The sequence below is a fragment of the Brienomyrus brachyistius genome, chromosome 2 (assembly GCF_023856365.1).
Source record: "Brienomyrus brachyistius isolate T26 chromosome 2, BBRACH_0.4, whole genome shotgun sequence".
Classification (NCBI taxonomy): Eukaryota; Metazoa; Chordata; class Actinopteri; order Osteoglossiformes; family Mormyridae; genus Brienomyrus; species Brienomyrus brachyistius.
In genome coordinates this window covers 28238747-28259781 of record NC_064534.1, presented here as the reverse complement: position 1 = coordinate 28259781, position 21035 = coordinate 28238747, and the positions used below count along the sequence as shown (strand labels likewise).

General features: G+C 43.2%; 1 protein-coding gene across 2 annotated transcripts; it reads right to left on the bottom strand.

Annotated features, from left to right (window-relative positions):
* Positions 1-29: 29 nt before the first annotated feature.
* nim1ka (NIM1 serine/threonine protein kinase a) lies at positions 30-20904 on the bottom strand. 2 transcript variants are annotated; one of them, XM_048992140.1, is made up of 5 exons: positions 20713-20904; positions 8974-9642; positions 6985-7323; positions 3600-3868; positions 30-1793 (listed from the first exon to the last, which is right to left on the bottom strand). In XM_048992140.1, the coding sequence occupies exons 3-5, from the start codon at positions 7265-7267 to the stop codon at positions 1044-1046; spliced, it is 1302 nt and encodes a 433-aa protein (XP_048848097.1). In that variant the 5' UTR covers positions 7268-7323; positions 8974-9642; positions 20713-20904; the 3' UTR covers positions 30-1043. The 2 variants fall into 2 exon arrangements, with proteins under 2 accessions (XP_048848097.1, XP_048848107.1); XM_048992150.1 differs by having other exon boundaries at positions 8974-9623.
* Positions 20905-21035: the final 131 nt, after the last annotated feature.

The following is a 21035-nucleotide window of genomic DNA, read 5'->3' as shown; positions in this document are numbered from 1 at the left end:
CCGCAGGCACGAGCGACCCGACGTGCGTCTTCGTTTGGGACTTGTAGTCCATCGAAATGCTTGAGAAGTTGCCGTTCCCTAAATTACATGGTTAACAGCTTTACCCAGCTCTTATACATTGTCATTTACAAAATTGGATATTCTGTCAGAAAAGTTAAGATAAAACACATTTGTTCTTGTTTTACTTCCAGTTGTGTTTATTTAGAAGATAAACCTCACTTGACCTCCGTAGCAACGTAACAAGGGTGATACATGATGAACGTTTTTCTGTGCATTTCCCTTGGAAGCCGGTAAATATTTGAACATTTAAAATGTTTTAAAAGTGTAATGAATTACTTCCAGTACAGTTTCAGAGTTTCCCAAGTACATTGCACTACCTACTGCAGTAATTCATACAAAAACAAGGCATACTAAGCACCGTTTGAATCTCCAATTTTGGCAAAGTGCCGTATTCGCATGCTGAAACGTTTGGGACTTAAGTTTGTGGGATAACTGCAGTCGGCAGAAACCAAGGTACATTGCTACAGCCTAAAGAGTTGATTTCATGCTTCATAATAACTTGGGAACACAGTGGTCCCATTGAAAGGACCTAACAGAAAAGGTCAATGAGCTATTTCAGCATTGGCAACTATATCATTTTGACGTCATGTTAAAAAATCATCAATTTAATATAGTTGTTTATAATTGTAATGGTACTTGGAAAATTAGTTCTTCTTTGTCCAATATATTGTGTAGGAATAAGCTTCAACATGAAAGGGGAACATGTTAATTAATTTGCTTTTAACAGTAATAGTCATGATTCATTACCACAGCAACTAAAAGTCTTTTTCTAGAGTTTTGGGCGAGGAACATTTGTAGTTATGTCACATTATATTGTATCAAAATCCTTCATTATCAGATTTCTTTTCAAAACAAAATTCAAAAAAATATATTAATATATTAACTGTGACAATGACGTAATAAAATACGGACAGACAGTCTGCTGAATGTCTGCAGGCTGGTGCTGCAAATCTCTGTCTGTCTGTGATGCTGTTGGGAATCCGTCACAGGATCACGCAGAGCTTTGAAGTGTGCCGCAGGCTCCGGTAGGCGTGTAGACGCTCCTTCTTGGAGTCGGCGGGAACGCGCGTGACCACGGGCATGCTTTCCATGGCTCGCCGGCGGTGCGCACGGTGCAGCAGGATACGGTAGATGCCGGTGATTGAGCTGCGACAGTCCTTGCCCTGGTTATTGCGGATGTGCTCCGTCGTGATGCCCAGTGCCTCCAGGGTGGCCTTCACCTCCAGCTCGTCCTCCTCCAGCTCACTGGGTTCCAGCTCCGTCAGATGCAGGGGGTTCAGCCGGAAGGGTTCCATGGCCCTGGGGAAGTCCACTGGCAGAAGCCACTCGCAGCCCATCATCTGATCCACGCCCCAGCGGTCCGAGGGCTGCGGCTGCAAGATCCCGCGGATGAGCTGCTGGCACGGCTCGGGCACCCAGGGCGGGATGTTGTAGGCGCCCTCCAGGATGCAGCGCTTCAGCTTGGCTACCGTGTCGGCACGAAACGGCATGGTGCCCGTCACAATGAAGAAGAGCAGGACGCCCAGCGCCCATACATCCACATAAATGCCCACGTAGTGCTCGTCACGGAAGAGCTCCGGCGCGGCGTAAGGAGGCGAGCCGCAGAACGTGTTCAGGGTCTCGTCCCGTCGGCTGATGGTGCTGAAGCCAAAGTCGCCCACCTTAACGCATGTGCTGCAGGTGTAGAACACGTTCTCTGCCTTAAGGTCCCGATGAATGATGTTGTTGTCATGCTAGGAAAAGATAGATTTATTCACCATTAAAGGTATAAAAATTACACTTGTGCATGTCATATACACATAACTACGCAACTACATAATACATATGATTAATGACTTATTGTTTACATTATGAAAATTAAATCGTCTTGGACAAACATTTCTTTACTCATCTTACCAATAAAACAATACATTGTCAGCAAGAAGAAATGTTCAGGAATACTCAGAGGAAAGGCGTAATCCCTGGCAAAGGAATGATGAATCATGGAGAAGTCGGAATGCAAAGAACATGAAGTACATTCTGTTTGAGCAACGTTTGGGGGGAGACGGGCATGAAAATGGAAGCAGTATGTGCCCTGTGGTAGGAGCCATGCACAAGCTCAAAGCAGACAGCCTGCATTTCATTATTCATCTGCAATCCAGCATGTCGGAATATCACACATGGTTTCATGCAGAATTGTATAAAAGTCTAACAGGTCTAAAATGAATATTATATATTATATAAAGTACTGCTGTGCACTATCAGCAAGGACTGTGAGGCACCACCCACTCGGCCACGGCAAACACCCTGCGCCTCTGTGACTAATAATCTTGCTAGCATCACACGTGGAAGCTATAAATATACCAATCCGTGATCGGCTTTATTAATAGTCTGTTTTAATCAAGGAAATGGAGGAAGACCAGCTCATGCCAAGGAATAAGAGGCTTTCCATCTTGTATTGGACTTATTAGGGGAATTGCCTGTAGGACGGGAATCTACAATGAGACCACATATTAGGTCTCGATTTGGTAAATATTTGCTAAATATCACCAATACAAGTGATTCAGATCTGGATATAAAAGTATGTGTTTGAGTTTGTCACTGTTCCATTTAACCAGCCTGCGGTTCACGAACGGTGTTGCTTACGAACAGTTTGGTTCACGAACAAATTCCAAGACCATATTCCTTTTTTATATTAGTGTAGCTCCGGTGTTCTGTCGAGTTAGGCTATCGTAGTCCTAATCGATAACCCTAACCCCTAAAACCTAAGTCTGATCCCAAAACGGGGGAACTGCACATGCGAAGTTGCATTTCTCTATTGTCGCGCGTGTGTTTGCCCGTGTCTTGTGTGTACCCGGTCCGATCCTCGCGTGTATTTAGCATATGTAAATCTTCCACTGTGTGTGAATCCTGCAGGTCGGCGTCTGACTATCTTGTGTTTCCCGTCTGTGTATTTGGGTTGGGTGCCCGTTGTGGTCCTTCTATTTACAATTACACGCGGGGCATGCTGGGACAAAAAATATTATTTGGTAGGCTTGTAAACGAATTAATCGAATTTCAGTGCTTTCTTTATGGGAAAATTGCCTTGGTTCGCGTGCAAATTTGTTCACGACCATTTTCCTGGAACGGATTGTGATCGTGAACCGGAGGCACCGCTATATCAGGAAAATCTGTTTAAAAGGATTTTGAGTTTATCATTAAACTTTGCAGGCTCTCCGTTTTAGTACTGGTATTAAAATTACGTATACAGAATAACCTCACTTTAATATGGGGCAGCAGGTACTTGGAAGGTTGTAACTTCTGTTGTACATTCTGTTGTAACTCTGAGGATTCATCTTTTAATGAACACAATTTCACCTGTGGATTTCTAGATATATCTATAAATAAGATAAAAGCTAAACTTCCTCAAAACAAATGTGACTGCACACCAAACTGCTCTCAGGCTTGCTCCACACATCAGACTCAACAAAGTGTGAATTATGTCTAACATTTAAACACGCACACAAGCGAACTTCTGAAGCAAGGGTGCAAAATGTACGGAAGCTGAAGGACATTCTAACCATGTGCTTCACTGCAGACAGGATCTGGGAGAAGACTATCTTGCTGTCAGTGTCAGACAGCTTCCCGTCCAGGCTGATCTTGGTGTAGAGTTCCCCTCCTGCAGCGTACTCCATGACTAGGTGCAGGCGGGAGAGCGTCTCCACCACCTCGTACAGTCGGATGATGTTGGGGTGGTGCAGCCTCTCCATGCTGGAAATCTCCCGGGACAGCAGCCGTTGCGTCTTCTGGTCCAGTTTGGTCTTGTCCAGGATCTTTATCGCCACTTTGTCTGGAAGTGAGAGACAGAGTCCCAGATGGATTAGCTACATGGAAGGAAGTCCTTAGTCATCTTTTCCATCACAACTTTTATAACAAACAAGTCTATGTATTTCATGCTATTTATAAGCAGCCCATTTTACTAAAGCCATTCTTTTGCTCCAGTAGTTCAATGGTCCAAAGTTATTGGTATATCTCCTGTAACTTGGCTGTACCATAACCACCACACAACTGTGCATAACATGGATAATGACAGAACATTACAGTGCCTTGAAAAAGTATTCATACCCCTTGAACTTTTTCACTTTTTCTCACCTTACAACCACAAACTTAAGTTTTTTATTGAGATTTTATGTCACAGACCAACACAAAGAAGCACATAATTGTGAAGTGGAACTAAAAAGATACATGGTTTTCAAAAGTGCAAGAAAATAAAAATCTGAAGTGTGCAGTGCATCTGGATTCAGCCCCCTGTAGTCTGATACCCCTAAAACAATCCAGTGCAATCAATTGCCTTCAGAAGTCACCTAATTAGATGATAGTCAACCTGTGTGTAATTTAGTCTCATCATAAATACACCTGTTCTGTGGAGGCCTCAGTGGTTTGTTAGAGAACGGTAGTGAACCAACGATACCAAGAAACTCAGCAGACAGGTCTGAGATAAAGTTGTGGCGAAGTTTAAAGCATGGTTAGGTTATTAAAAACATCCCACGCTTTGAACATCTCAAGGAGCACTGTTCAGTCCACCATCCAAAAATGGAAAAAAGTATGGTTCAACTGCAAACCTACCAAGACATGGCCGTCCACCTAAACTGACAGACCGAGTAAGGAGAGCACTGGTCAGAGAAGCTACCAAGAGGCCCATGGTCACTCTGGAGGAGCTGCAGAGATCCACAGCTCAAGTGGGAGAATCTGTCCACAGGACAACAAGTCGTGTACTCCACAGATCTGGCCTACATGGAAGAGTGGCAAGAAGAAAGCCATTGTTGAAGGAAAAACATAAGTCCCGTTTGCAGTTTGCCACAAACCATGCAGGGGACAAAGCAAACATGTGGAAGAAGGTGCTCTGGTCAGATGAAACCAAAGTTGAACTTTCTGGCCTAAATGCAAAGCGACATGTGTGGCAGAAAAGTAACACTACATCACCGTGAGCACGCCGTCCCCACTGTGAAAGATGCCGGTGGCAGCATCATGCTGTGGGGATGCTTTTATTTTCTTATGTAGCTCTACAACGTATTGACACAGGGCGGCTGAATCCAAATGCACGGCACACTTTTCAGATTATTTTCTTACACTTTTGAAAACCATGCATCTTTTTCGTTCCACTTCCCAATCATGTGCTGTTTTGTGTTGGTCTGTCACATAAAATCTCAATAAAAACATTTAAGTTTGTGGTTGTAAGGTGACAAAATGTGAAAAAGTTCAAAGGGTATGAATACTTTTTCAAGGCACTGTATATGGTAAAATGGGTTTTCCTGTTGTGTATCACTCAGAATGATGGCCTTGTTCATAGATCTTTTCATCATTACACCCATGTAAACCATTAGCTATTTTTGGTGCCTCTGCCAGAAGGTGTCTGTCACACCAAGCAGGCAAATACATCTCTGCTTATTAGGTTCATGATGGATTCCAACATACCTGTTATTCTTTGTGCAGAAAATCCTAAGCAAACATTACTGCAAAACACCATAAGGCGTCAGGCATACTGGAATCTCACAGCAAGGACCAGCCATACCAGCTTATTAACGTTTTATACAAGCATTTACAATTTGCTGTACAGTTTTTTAAATATTGCATTGTCAAGTTAACATTCTAATTGAGGTTGTTCCTTAATGTGTTGATACACACTGAATAAACATGGCCATCCTGCCCTCCCCACCTCACAGAGAGACACACACACAGGTTTGTAATTACATTTCCATGGGGAAAATTCTAATCCCAACATGACGACTTTAACCCCTACCCAGCCCTAACGTTAACCATAAATACACAAACAAAATACAAGACATTTGGCATTTTTTTGTGTTTTGATTGCATTCACAGTTTTTTATAAAATTAAGGTTACAGCAAAATGTGTGTGAAGTCTAAGTTCTCCAAAAGCCAGGGGGGAAAAAAAAAAAAACATACCTTGGGGTAAAAAGGGTTGTGAGAAATCGTAGTAACAGGGTACATTCATGAATGTGGCAATGTTCTTTTCACTAAATGTATACTATATATCTGATTATTAAGATTTCTTTTATGGAGAAAAACCAGGAATCCAGAAAAAGTACAAAATCAAACCGGAAAATGCAGTGTTCTGCTGAATTAAAAATGTGTCACGTTAGGGTCAGTCCTCAGTTTGGCCCTATTGCACGTGAGCGGCAGAAACACGAGGCACTCTTCAGTCTGTATGAAGCAAATGATACAGCACTTATCTCTTTCAGCTTTACTGAAGCGTGCAGTAATTCCATCCCTCTCCAAAAGACATACAGCTCCCCTGTCCAAGCCGTCTCACTGCCCTGCTTAACTCTGCTCTCTCCCATTATAACTGGGTTACCTTACCGGGAAAGTTCATTGCAGGCAAGTGATTAGCAATTCAGACATATAAGGCTGTGAACAGGGAGCATTTGAAGGGTGCGGGGCTAATGTTCCTCTATTTGTTTTTGTCGTAAGCCAATGAAGCCTTAGTTAATAACACCCAGCTGGTTCTCACTGGACTGACTGCACTGGAGGGATGAAGAAGGTTATCTGTGTGCAGGTGGGGAGGCAGGAGCAGCCTGTGAGGGGGGTCAGCTGGCTGCCTGCCAGTAGGCATTACATGTTCCAGCTGGTTTATTAGCTTTTTTGTAGGTTTGTCTTTCGGCAGCTTTGCGTTTCAGTCATTTCTAAATTCACGACTCAATTTTGTGTTTGTTTCACTGAATTACTTTATGTTTTTTTGCTTTGACAAACTTGCTCACCGACCTTCGACCACCCTCCATCCATCCATAGAAGAGGGCTGAAACCATTAGGATGTCTAAATAGACATACATTTACAGTTCCATGATTTACATTAAAATGAACGCTTGCTTCAGAATACGGCTATCATAGCAGACTGTGAAGGTCACTTTCCTTATATTTTATGTGTTTTATTTCAGCAGCAGATCGCACCTTTGGTGAGGGCGTGGATGCCCATCTTGACATGAGAGAAGTTCCCGCAGCCGATCTCACCGCGGACCTTGTAGAAGCCGATGCGGCGGCCCACCGTCAGCTCGCGCACCACCTTGTCATCCTGGCACATGTCCAGGTTGAGTTTCTCCAGGGGTGTGAGTCGCCGCGGGGGGCCGCCCTCGTCATCCGTGCAGATGTCCGAACTGTCCTGGTGGCTCCAGCGGGCGTAACGCTGGGTGCCACCCCCGGCATTGGGAGCCATGCCCGGGCACACGGCTGTCATCTTGGAGCCTCGGGGACAGGCCACTCACGGCCGGTGAGCTGGGTGCCTCGGGCCACCTGAGGTCACGAGCACATACAGACATCACATCCTGCTCCAGCATTTATACACACACACAGGTTTGTGATTATATCTTTGTGGGGACTCCATTCATTTCCATGGGGAAAACTCTAATCCCAACATGACGACTTATCTGCAGGCTCAGAGGAACCAGCAATGGAAGCCATTGGCTTGGCTTAAACTCCATTTAAACTCTGCAGCTAAGCTAATGACAGAGCAATTGCAGTGATTTCCTTTCTTCTTTCCCTGCCTCTACATATGAATCTGTGCATGTGCGTAATGTGGGGACTATTCGGGTTCCCAAGACCTGTGAATGCAATGAAAAAACTAAAAATGCTAAAAGTCTTGTATTTGTTTGGTTACTTATGATGAATGTTAGAGCTAGGTAGGCGTTAAAATGCTGCTGCTAGAGGTCACTTTCTGCGATTTACCTCAAACTTGCTTTGGATTTGGTTTAACTGCGGTTTCAGGACAGATGGACATAGTTGAAACACGCTTCCAAATCAGATGTTATTGACAGGCTATTTCAAACTTTGAAGTCTGTGACACGGCAGGAAATTTTACTATGTGTGGAGCCTTGATGTAACCTTGAGCTGAAGGCAATAGTACTTACACAGGCTAGGCTTGCTTAAGTCACATTTAATCTTAAGGCATCTGGCTTAAATCTTGAAGCCAGGAAGGGTTATAAAAAATAGGATAAGTATAAATTAAGTATCGTAAAAATGATGATGGCCTATGATATAGTAAGAACAGCAGGTCAGCGCCCGTTTATCCTTCACAGACCATAACAATTCGGCACATCACCCCACATCCTCAGATACACAAGTAGATACCGCGAAGGCGGCCAGATCCCTCCCCTCCCAACCACCAAAGGCTTTCACTCCTGCCGCATATGTGCAATGGAGCCGAGACAAACAGACCCCGCAACAATTACTTCCTACAAGCAATGAAGCTACTCAACCGGTAATCAGGCAATTAGTGTGGACAATTTACACATTTGAATTTCATGTATTTTTTTTTGTATAAAATGTTAATATTTTACTGTTTTACTTATTTCTCTTATATGTTGCTTGCAATGTTAGAGGCGGCACCGTGGTTAAACACTGTTGCCTCACACCCCTGGGACCAGGGTTTGAGTCTCTACTGTGGCTCCATGTGTGTGGAGTTTGCATGTTCTCCCCATGTCGTCGTGGGGTTTCCTCTGGGTACTCTGGTTTCCCCCCCACAGTCCAAAAACACACTGAGGTTAATTGTTGGTACCAAATTAGCCACAGGTGTGAATGTGCCCTGTGATGGGTTTGTGCCCCATCCTGGTTTGTTCCCTGCCTTGTGTCCATAGTTCTGGACCCCCCTCCCCCCAACCCAACCAAAAATAGGACAAGCAGTTTAAGAAATGGAAGCTTGCTGCACATTTGATGAATAAACTTTGATTTCTTTTAAACTGACCTTTAATGCAGCCTGCATTACCACACAAGTCTACAAAAAGATACCTTTCAATTATAAAAGGCACATTTTTAAGATAAACTTCATTTCCAGTTAAATACTTGCACCCTGTCACAGATCCTGCTGTTACTGTGGTAGGCATGGTTTTAAGAACAAAATGCTCCATTTGGCTGCAGCACAAACAGTACTTTCCCAGAGGGCCTCACCATAATGTGGTCCTGCCACGCAGGGCGGCGTCACTCGCAATGTTCTCATTGACGTCGCAAATCTGTTCATCTCAGGGTTTCTGTGGAGCAGCTCCTACTAGTCCATGGTCACCTGGCAACCACGCAAGCTTGTCCGGACCCGAACACGGGATCGTCACCTGTGCTCTTCTTCTTAATATTCCACCAGAAACATCAGTTCTCCAGTCCAGCTCGGTGGTATCAGCAGCCTCAAACGCAGTCACCTTTTTTCTTTCCTTCTTGTTCAGCCATGTTCTTCAACATCTGCTTAGAAGCCACATGCATCTAAAGTGACTTGCATTGATTCTGCTGTCATTCATTTATGTACTTGAATAGTCGTAGAAGCACGTCAGGCTCTGAAAATTAGGCTACATGAATAGGGGTCCCCTTTGGTCCAAGACTGAAATGACACGTGGACTAAAGAAGCTCACAGAGTTTGTGATCGCCACTGTCCTGCCGTCAGTGTCCCAGAAGCTATATATACTTCCATGTTTCTTGGAGAAGTCTCCCCCTTACGACCTCCCCCCCACCAAAGTGGGCATTAGAGAACGTGGTGACGATCGATCCTAATTCCGCTTTCATTTAGCACTTTAGTAAATTCCCGCTCCACTTCCTCGGGAATCCACACTCACCTACGGAAGAGAAGAGAAACTGAAAGAGAGAACAATAAGTCACTGGTCTGGTGTTTTAGGCATCTGTTGTTGAAAGAGTCTCTAGAACCATCTACGCTGGACAAGGTCTTCAGCACATGCACCTACAGACCTTTAAAAGGACGTCCTTCACATGGGGAGCTTTGGAGGCGGTTACTGTTTGTTACTCATAGGGGAGGATCTAATGAACCACCCGGGGAGGTGAGGAAAGGAGACGGGGGAGAGGAGGAGGTGAAAGAGGTGGTGATAGAACTTTGCTAGCACACAACACCCCAACGGTGCTGCTTAGTGACTGAAATCCCTGAACACACATCCTGGATTTCCCTTAAGGAGTTTCCTCATTTAATGCCTACACCAGGGTTATTCGAGGTCATGGTGCTATACGCTACGTGATGTGGGAGGGCACAGTCATTTAATTACTTGAGTTTCTTTTCCTGAACACACACAATCACAGAATAACAAAAAGTAACTGGACGGGGATTTTCTTGAAAAGGGACTTTGGCTCTGTTAGAACATGCGCTCTTTTCAAATATCATACCATCTTAAACTATTACTGGGATAAATGTGCGAGCACTGCTCTGAAAACAGAAGAAATATTCCAATAAAAATGTTTTTATGCAAGTCTTTACATCTCATTCTGTTTTACATCTCTTCCTGGGTGTATCGCTGCCTTGTGCCCTATATTGCCTGGGGTTTGTTCCAGGCCCACCTGTGATAAGCAGCAGTTGGAAGAGGCTGGATGGATGGATGGATGGATACGCACTACTTTCACTAGTTTGTAATAGTGTCAAGAGATGCATTAACAGAGAGAGCGAATCCTCTTCATACAGGGATGATCTGTAAGCCAAAGTAAGAGGATCACTAAAGACTGGCGTCCCAAAGCCGTGTGCAGCCACATTAGCGGGGACAAAGGGGCAAGCGAGCACAGAGAAACGAGTCCCACAGGTTGTCACGGTGAACGTGTACCCACTCCTCCCCAGCCAGGTTTCTTAGGGGTGGGGCCGGATGCCGGCAAGGCTTTTTGCGAGCACTCCGGTGCCTTCAAAGGGTCCCACACACGTCCACGCCTGCGGCCCGGCTTGAATATGTCACCATTGATCTCTGCAGCTGAAAAGCGACGCTCGGGAGGAGAGAGGCCGTGGCTTTGCACCACAAAGAGAGCCGGCCCCATCAATTAGCCCCCCGCATATGAGCGGAGCTGCAGCACAGGTGTGCCCGCGCCATCTCTCCCTTCCTGTCCCTTTTGTTGTTCCTTTCAAAAAACGGCCGACAGATCAACTCGGCGGCAATTAACCCTCCGATGCATCTCTTTGTACGTCACTTCCAAGCACAAGCAGTGACTCTGATCATAGTGTGCGGTGGACAGTGTCCAAACCTGCCTGGTAACAGGCCACAATCAATCAAGAATAAAAAGGCACTTTTATCGGTCACCTTCTCAGGGACTGACGTGCGCCAACCGTTAAAAAAGGACAGTAATTCAATCACACACCCTATAAAGTATGTCTTTGACTTTCTGAAAAACGGATTAAACAACCACAAGTCGTAAACGCATCTCCACAAAACTACTGCAGTTTTATTTGGGAGAAGTTCTTGTTATAATTCTTAGAGATGCACCAACTGTATCAGCCAACGATCAGAATTGGTTGATACAGGAACAAAAATCGGCCATTGTTAAAAATTAGCTGATTTTTTTACTTCCAATAATTCCCTTTAAAACGGTGACACATATTGCTTTGCACACCGATATACTAAAGAGTTAGAAAAAATTCTGCTGGGGGGAATTAACATCGAGTACTTTGCAAACATTGCTTTGTTAAAATTTCTCAAGGAGGATCTACTAATAAACATTTTAACACAACAAATTTGACTGCTCACCTTTAGGCGAGACAGGGAAGAGTATGAAGAGTTTCTGAAAACCAAAGCCATTTCATAAAGGCAACGGCAGTACCAGCGAATAACGCTACCCGCCAATAACGCAAGCATTTAATAGCAAATCATAGTGCAAATCAAGAGATAAATTCTGTAATTTTCTGAGTAAAATCACACTTGCTGATCGGCCATTCTGTGTTACAAGTATTGTAAATATATAAGACGTATAACGTTTTCTGGTACTGTTGTACACCAGAGTTGGTGCTTATTTACCAAAACATTAATACATTTCCTTTGTAAAACAGAAACGTATTTAATTTATTTGCATGGAGTGTCCATTTAAACTTTCTGAACAATTGATATCGGTATTAGTTTTTGAAATAAATTGGCTAACTGTATCGGTCTAATAATTCTCGATACTATCTTGGCAATAAGTTTGGGTTATTCCTCTCCATTATGATTAAAGACTACTGTGAAATATTTGTTAAAGGAAACATTGTTAAATACATGTTTCACTTAGTGGAGCTGCATGATGGACCCTGTAGGTTCTTATGTTCCTATTGAAGCTTAGCTCGACTCTCTGAAGATTCTCTCGTCCTATTCCACTTCATATATATTCCAGGAAACAGCTTTGTAAAATCATAAAACCTTATCATAATAAAAGCATCCCAATAGTGTCCATCAGAACTACATTAAAAGTCCCATTTTTAAACATTACAAAGGTAGATCAAATAAATCAACATTTTTAAATAATGTTTGTCAAACTAATGAACCTGAGCCAATATTATTTTACTGTTAATTACTCAAACTCACATGAACTGCATTTAGGCTCCTTCCATCCATCCACTTTTCAAACCGCTTATCCTACTGGGTCGCGGGAGGTCCAGAGCCTATCCCGGAAGCAAGGCAGGGAACAACCCAGGACGGGGGGCCAGCCCATTGCAGGGCACACTCACACACCAGTCACTCACACATGCACACCTATGGGCAATTTAGCAACTCCAATTAGCCTCAGCATGTTTGTGGACTGTGGGGGGAAACTGGAGTACACGGAGGAAACCTCACGACGACATGGGGAGAACATGCAAACTCCGCACACATGTGACCCAGGCGGAGACTCGAACCCGGGTCCCAGAGGTGTGAGGCAACAGTGCCAACCACTGCACCACCATGCCACCCCCATTTAGGTTCCTACATACCCTATTTAATGAAACGTCAACAGCACAATGCTAATTCCAGAGCTGCTGGACATGGTGTGTAAAGTAAGATCAGGTATCTACAGGACTGGCTGCAGGCTGCACGGCACAATCAGGTCCAGTTGCCATGAGGAGGCCTGCTGCATTTCCTCTGGAAATAAGATGGAAAATATCTCCGAACAGGAGCACAAGAATCATTAAGAAAACTCGTAATCACACAACCTGAATTAAACTATCAATGACAATAATAAAACCGTTCAACATGACCTTGCCTTGCCTGTTTTAGCTAAACGGTGCCACAACAGGTCACACCAGCAGTAGGCTCAGCTTACAGATTCATTTTTTGGTTTATTTAGCAGTGAGTGTCGGATAAATGAGAGCACAACACCACAATTAATGCTGAAAGACAAGACGTGGCCATCATCTGATACATGGCCTCCGCTCACCCATACGCCGACTGCCAGCTGTGACTGCGCTGCGCAGGCGGGAACGCCAGTGCCACAGGGCGGCAGTGCCAACTCCGCCATGCTGCCGCTAAAAGCAGAGGCTCTGTCCGCCTCCTCGCTGGCTCTGCTGCCGCCTCCAGTGACCAAGAAAATTAAAAATGACAGGGACGGCCAGTGTGCCAAAGCGAGGACACTCTCGAGCTCTGCTTGTCTCCAGCCTCCACTACAATTTCCCCAGCATGTGACAGCCCCCCCCCCGACTTGCCCTCGCTGTGTGTGTGCATGCCTTATAAACACTTGCCTCAATATCTGTGTGTCTCAATCGAGACGCACGGCCTGGTAGAATACCAAGTCAAAAACCGAATGGAGTGGTGTGACACAGGGACACAGGCAGGGGTGCTGGGGGGCTGACGGCCCTCGGCACATCAATGGAGGCATCCGGAGCTGAAGTGGTCGTGATGAACCCCCCACCCACCCTTGAATTCAGAGCAGAGGTCTCTTCCATTCGTTTGGATGTGGTATCGCTTAGGGGATGGATGGCAGCTGAGAATGAAATCCAGGCACTGTAAGACGAGCTTGGAGAGAAAAGTGCACCTCCACGCACCATGTTAACTGGGGGGCGTTGGGGCTACAGGGACTGCTTTTGCTAAATGCATTTTTTAACATCAAGGAGGAACGCGTTTTAAACTGCAGCGTCATCAAAAAGTAGTTCAGGTGTACACATTTCTTTCTTCTTTAAACTGCTGATGACAGCATTAATACTGAAATCCGTCTGTTTCACCCACGTTAATATTGAAATACACATTTAAAGCTCATTTCTGTAGCCCAAGAACTGTAACATGGCTGTGACAACCAAGAGGAATGTGAGGATAGAAAAATAAAATCTCTTAATAAACTACTGATTTAATTAAACTTCTCTGGGTGTTATATGTTAACAACATTCCCGGCATTCACGGTACATGTATTTCTGAACGTCCAACACTTCTGCATGTACCTTGTGGATGCAGGTAGACACTGAACTCAAAAGCACATGCAAATTCACACGCAGAAAATTGTACTTACTATTGCACAATTCGGCAGAACAGAAAAGAATTGCAAAACGTAAAGTTAACATTAAAACCATATAAAATCAAGGAATTGGAAATAACAGATGTTCTTTTGTATTTTTTTCTTTAATAAAATGCCACAGCACGACAGCAAGTACGTGTTGATCTGTTGTCACCAGTCTACTAAGGTATTAGAATTAGACCTGAGGCTGGCAGACCTCGGATGATGTCTAAGCGAATCAGACGGGCATATGAAAGCACGCGTCGCTGTTTTCAGCAAAGCCGCGGGGTTCCCGCCAAGTCGTGTACTTGCTCAGAGGCGGCTCTCAGAGACAGCTGGTCAAGCCAACGGCAGAAATAAAACAGACTGACTGCAGAACAGCTCGTTACATGTGACTAACCCTACCCCTGCCATCCACTCAGATGGGATCGTCGGCAGAGCTGCTGAGAATTCATTTGCAGCCCTCGCCTCCTCAGAGCCCAATACACCAACTGTGGTGACATTAACACCATGATACAAGACATCACTGTGAAACCACTCCCTTTAAGAGTCAGCAAGTGTGGGCAGGAGAGATTAAGGGAGGGGGGGGGGGTCACTTAAGGCATTTGTGTTGGGGCCAAAACGTACAGATAGTCAATAGTGGGGTTGCCAATACAGTAACAACTTTAATTTCAAAAGCCTTGTGGAATCGCTCCCCAAGTTTGATGTTTGCACTCTTACATTGACTGAATGCAGTGACAGCTTTCCCAGTGCATTTAAATTCCAGATCCCTGCCTTAATTAAACGTAGCCCCATCACTGCCAAGCAAAGAAGCTTTACTATTTGTCATACAGCTTTGATTCTACAAAGAAAACAGCATCGAAGGCAGACAAACGAGCTTTTGACTCTGCAAGACACACCAAAACCTATATATTCTCTTCAGAAATATGCTGATCTAAATATTCTGTCAGGATTCCAAATTTGCAATGAGCAAAAAAATTACATGTGCTATAGTAAAAGGTGGATTATCCAAAAATGCTGCACTGTTTTTGCAACAAACTGGTAGCCGATTTCTTTTTTACCTATACAAATTTCATGGGAGACGATCTATGCAAACATACAATATACACAACTACAAAGAAAATCATATCTAACCCAAGTGAAACTAAAGTAGCCCATCTGTTACTTTTCCAACTACATAGCCACATCAAAACATTTGACCAACTGCAAAGCAAGTGTGGTCAGAGTAACACAAGGACCATCTCCGCTGCTATTCACTTCATGCTTGTTCTCATGCGACGTGTGGCTGTGTGGGTTAGGAATCTGTGTCCGTAATCAGACGTTCGCTGGCTCAAAACCCACTGGCTGACCCAGCTCTCTGCTCCTCACTTTCATGTCGTTTGGAGAAAAATGTCCACTACACAAGCAGACGTTTATGAAGATCTGAAAGGTTTAGCTGAAGAGTTTCGCATTAATTTGATGCATGACTTGTTTCATTTAGCATAGTCTTTGATTCCTTCATTCCCATGAAGGAATAGTATTTATAATACTATAAAAGCATTCATTTGATATCCTAAGTTGTCACAAATCCTGGTCATGATCTGACAGTGCAACAGTCATGACATAACCAGCCTTTAAGATCCCACCTATAGTGGGGAGATGATGTCATTAGCAAGCATCATGACAAGTCCAGCCCTGGTCCAAAAATAACAGCTTCCAGTGCAGCTTTCACTGGATGTAGCTACTAAGCTTGTATTACATGGTCACTGGCCAGTTCGTGGAGCTTACCGGTTCAAGGTTATTCCAGTGGCTGGAATCTGAGCTTTTACCTTTTTGTTCAAGTTTGGCCGAAACTGGTAACAGCCTCCAGCAGAAGATTTAAAAAAGACCAGCAATCACCAAGATACATTCCTATTACCTCACATCAGTTTCACAAGTTTCCATAGCAGATCATCCACTGGACTACAGTAATGGCTGAAGATTCGGATCCCAACCAATCCTTTCCAATAGTGAAATTTTGTGAACATGGATTAGTAACATTTATGTTTTAGTTAAATTACTTTATTATGATTCTGCTAAGGAAACACACAAACTATTACAACCAAAGATACAGCAACGTTGTCTGGCCCTGGGAGAAACAGATCTTCACAGAACTCCTGAGTCAGGCAGTCACACTGGGGACCGAGACCAGAAGCATCGGAGTCCTGGGAAGCTGGGAGGGACGCAACTGACGAGAAGGTTCTGGTCTGAAACCAAACACATGGCGGGAAGCCACACTTTCCAAATGGCCGAACCACAGTTTTACATTTTACTCATATACAGCAAACATTTCCATGTGTGCAAGACCTTGTGAAGCCAAAAACGCTGCTAAAAATAAACTATTATAAAAAAAAAAAAAAAATCGTTCACAGGTCAATTATCCTAAAATATAAAAATAATTAATTCCTAACATTTTCATATATATATGCATACCATAATTTTTAGAATGCTTTTTAAAATGTCATAATATCTGTAGAAACATCTGAAACTTGCATGCATTTTGACGTTTCACGTTTTGCAGATGCCACATGCTTAATGATTAGCACTGCCAGTTCACGTCTCCAGGGGTGAGGTCTGGTCCCAGCCACAGGCCCTGTTAATGGAGATTTTGAATGCCCCCCCCCCTGCCATGTTTGTGCGGGTTTCTTCCACGCACACCTGTTTCCACCCACAGACCAAAAACATGCAGCTAGAAGAAATGGTGGCTATTAATTTCCCTTAATACGCACCCTGTGATGTACTGGAACCCCAAACAGGGTGTTCCCAACCCGAAACCCTCTGTTCCTGGGATAGGCTCCAACTTCACCACAACCCTGTGCTGGATACGCAGCTAAAGATTCTATAAATACATGCACACATTAAACAATGAGAACTTCCAGTAACTGCCTGTCCAACCGAGACAGCATTGATTAAATGCAAATTCAAATACTTTACTAACATCAATCTGTATAATCAAACTGTATTTATACATTGATCTGTCACAGGTAAATAACCAGAGGCCGCAGCTCGATTTCTCTCTTAGGCAGATAACATATTTAAAGTAGTTTGGGCTAAATGTAAGCGAACAAAGATAATGTTCATTTAAACTAGGGTACCTGAAATCCAATAAGTTATGCGACTAAGCAAGAAATTCAGCTTCAGATACAGGCCCCAGTTCTCCACCGATTTTACATGTAGCCAGTAAACCACATGCCTAGACCCTTGCAGGCACGCACACAACAGACCGGAACAAATGTGCGGTTTTAGGATTTACTAATGTTTTTTTTTTTTTGGCCATCAAACTTTATTTACTTTGGCTGCTAAAAAAAAATGTTGGATTTACAGTTAGCTGAACTAAATATAGCGGACTGGTCCACTAATGGTTTTAGTTAGCATAAATGCTAATCTGCTTTAAAAAAAAAAAAAAGGTATCAGGTAGCGGACTAGCGGAACCCTGCTCTCCAGTGAAAGAGAGAAAAAGCAAACAGGGATTGGTCAGGAAGAAAAAAAAATCATTTTCTGTATGGAAATATTTTATGTTCCAAAGAGCAAAAAAGAATCGATCTGCTGGCACTGCTGCGTGTCTGCTTGTATAACTCACGGCACACAACCAACGTATCTGACCGATTATTCTCAACAGATAATAAAATAGATGACCAGATCATTTTTATTTAGCAATATCGTTCATTTTCAATTCATAAATATCGCAAAAACTTCAAATATTGCAATGCGAACTTTTCCCAATATGGTTCAGCCATAAATCATGCAATACAGTGACAAAAAATAAATAAATAAAAGTAGTAATGATTAATGTTTATTACATAGCTATATCGTCTTACAGAATATGTTAAGTGACAGGGTTAACCTTTGTTTTACGACCAATTATTTTGACAAACAGGAATAATAAAACATAAATTAAGCAAAATGGTTTAAGTCAAAGTCATGAGTAAGACAGGCTAGGCTTCTCAGAGGCTGTCACATATGTATGGCTAACCTCACACTATTCGCCAAGTCCAACAAACATGACATCTTCTTTTAAGATGTATTTGCATTGCAGTTGTTCTGTGTGGTGTTTACGTTCTGCTTTGCAATACTGACAGACGGCTTATTTCTCATTCACTCAATCAGCAGTGCTTCCACAGAACTAATGCCTTCGCTCTTTATTTGGACTCTCATCTTCTATGCGCTGTCGTCCTTCCGCCATATTGCAAAGTAATTCGAGAAGGAAAATTTTAAAGTAGATGCTTTAGTAATAATAGTTTAATTGGGTAAACATAACAGTTGTAATCTGTAGGTGAAAGTATTTGATGTGTATAAATTAAAACTCAAAATTAATTAAAAAAAAAGCAAAACATCAAATAAACAAATGAAACACCATGAATAGAATGGCAGTCCATCAGAGGGCATCCATCCACATTTGATTAACCACACAAAAGCTATTCCCCTCATCTGTTTTTGACACTTCAAAGCAGCTCAACGTGACGCGAGGGAAAGGAAAGATCGCGGACTCACTCTCCAGCTCTAATACTTTTCATAAATCCCTGTAACACCCTATGTGGGTTAATTAAGCACAAACAGTCCCTTCCTTCAAATCTATTCAGGGCAAATCAACAAACACTGCTTCAAGCATCTGAATACTTTCTGGCCCTGCAATCAATAAGTACTGCATATTGTTTGATTATTTTCCATGTATTACGCAGTTGACTCTAAGATGTTTGCAGATCGGGGGGGTTAGAGCATTATGACACAATGCTCTAACCCCCCCCCCAAAGGCCATGTCACCCCTAACCCCCATATGAAAGCCCCAATAGGGAACGGGCCTGGATGAACCGGGTGCAACTAGAAGACCCCTAACTCATGCTAAACATCAGCAGGGACAAACGCAGCAAGTTCCCTTACAGTCAGTGCCTGTCATGGTTACCGCCAAACACCCCCACCAAGCACACAGGCTTTTACCCCACTTTCGGACCCCCACTCTTCTGTACCGTGACCTCAGTTTAGACCTGTAATCACGTGATTTATGGTGCGCGCCCTTTGTCTAACCGCCCGTTGTTGGTAACGTTGTCCTTTTCAGTGGAACGTGTTCATTTTCATGCATAGGTAACGTTCATTCTCAAGCCAGGCTGAATAACAGCTGGTGGCCACTTGGAACTGCAGCATTCGTCATGGTTGCAGTTTTCGTTCCGGTAAAACAACACTGCAGTGCTGCCACCAGTGTGACTTATATAACAGCTTCAGGTATGTAAAGCACAGGAGCACTTGCATGAAAGGCAGCACCTATATAAATGGGCACAAGTTAAACTTGCATGAAAACACATATGTTGATATGTGGCTGCTTGAGGCCATAAAGACGTTGCCCATAAACGTTACATTTATGTTACACGATTGATCTGCATTGTTTTCAATAGGAAGTTATTGCAACTGTACGGCGACTTGACTGTAATTATTTGACTTTAACAGATAAATTAGTGTGCACCAAAACAGCCAGCGAACCTCTTATGTTTAGTAAACTGATAATTTTGAAGTGGGATTTAAACTTAATAAAAAAAAAATTTTAAATGTAAACTTTTCTTATCCAAAAGTAATATTTTTTGGTTTCTCCTCCAAAAACAATGGACGGCATATAACAGTGAAAAAAGTATGAAGAAAAGATGATGGGACAAAGACAATGAACGCAAAGAGAGCTGTGTTGGAGGTCGTAAGGTTCTGGTCACGGGCAGCGTGCACGCCCGTGCGCATGCACGCGGAAATACAGGCAGCGGCACTGCGCTTCTTCACTGTGCTCTTAAAAACTGATCCTTCAAACCTCACAAACGTAATGATATTGTTGCATCAAAATGTACGTCATATACATTATATATGGTCAACCGGTCAAGCAAAATATATAACATGAATGTCCCAATTAAACCGATTAAACTGAAATTTATCCATACCATTATAGCGTAAACCTACACTAGTAAATCAGCAGGTAGTACGCAGCCATATGCTATTATGTACAAAAAAATTGTGATAAAAGTTAACAAGTTGAACGTTTCCAATAACCGCAATGATGCTACTTAAAATAAAATTCATCGGCACTTAGTAGTGTTTTGGGTACGGCATCTAATCATTATGAATACGAAGATTACTTATTAAATCAGCTGCTCCACACTATTCTGAGAACATTATGACGGTGGGTGAAATATACAATCAATGCAATAATAAACCCCATACACGCGAGTGTTAACTATAACATGTGTGCTGTGAAATATACTATATAATAATAAGCGTATTATACAGCTTTATCGCCGCATCGCAAATTCTGACTCGACAGGTGTTCACCCAGAGATGTTTAGAGATTTACCTTATATTCGTTTTTAAGACCCAAACATTACATATGAGCGACCATTTTCCAGGAGAGTGATGACTGCCGTCTTGCTTACCTCGGTGGATGGGATCAGCATGCTGGAAGATTACCCACCCGACTGCTAGCAAGGAGCTGCAAGCGAAGTACATTTTAAATCGACAGTCTCTTACCTTGCTGAGATTTCTGAACGGACAGCATAGGTAAGAATCAGGGAATGGGAATTTAAACTGGTGCCAAGTCCTTTTCTGCATGAATGGATACATGCAGCAGCCGCACTTTCGGGACCCCTGGGTAAAAGCGTTTGCAGTGAAGATCGTTCATTGCCTTTAGATGTTTGTCGGAGGCTCGCAGATTAACAAGCGTCTCGGCGTATCACGGTCTGAAGGAGGCGGGATTTACTGGCCTATTCAGCCAATAGGAACACCTAATGAGGCGTAAACTCATGTTTAGGCCACTACTTAATTAAAAACAGATTTAGAACATGTATGAGAAT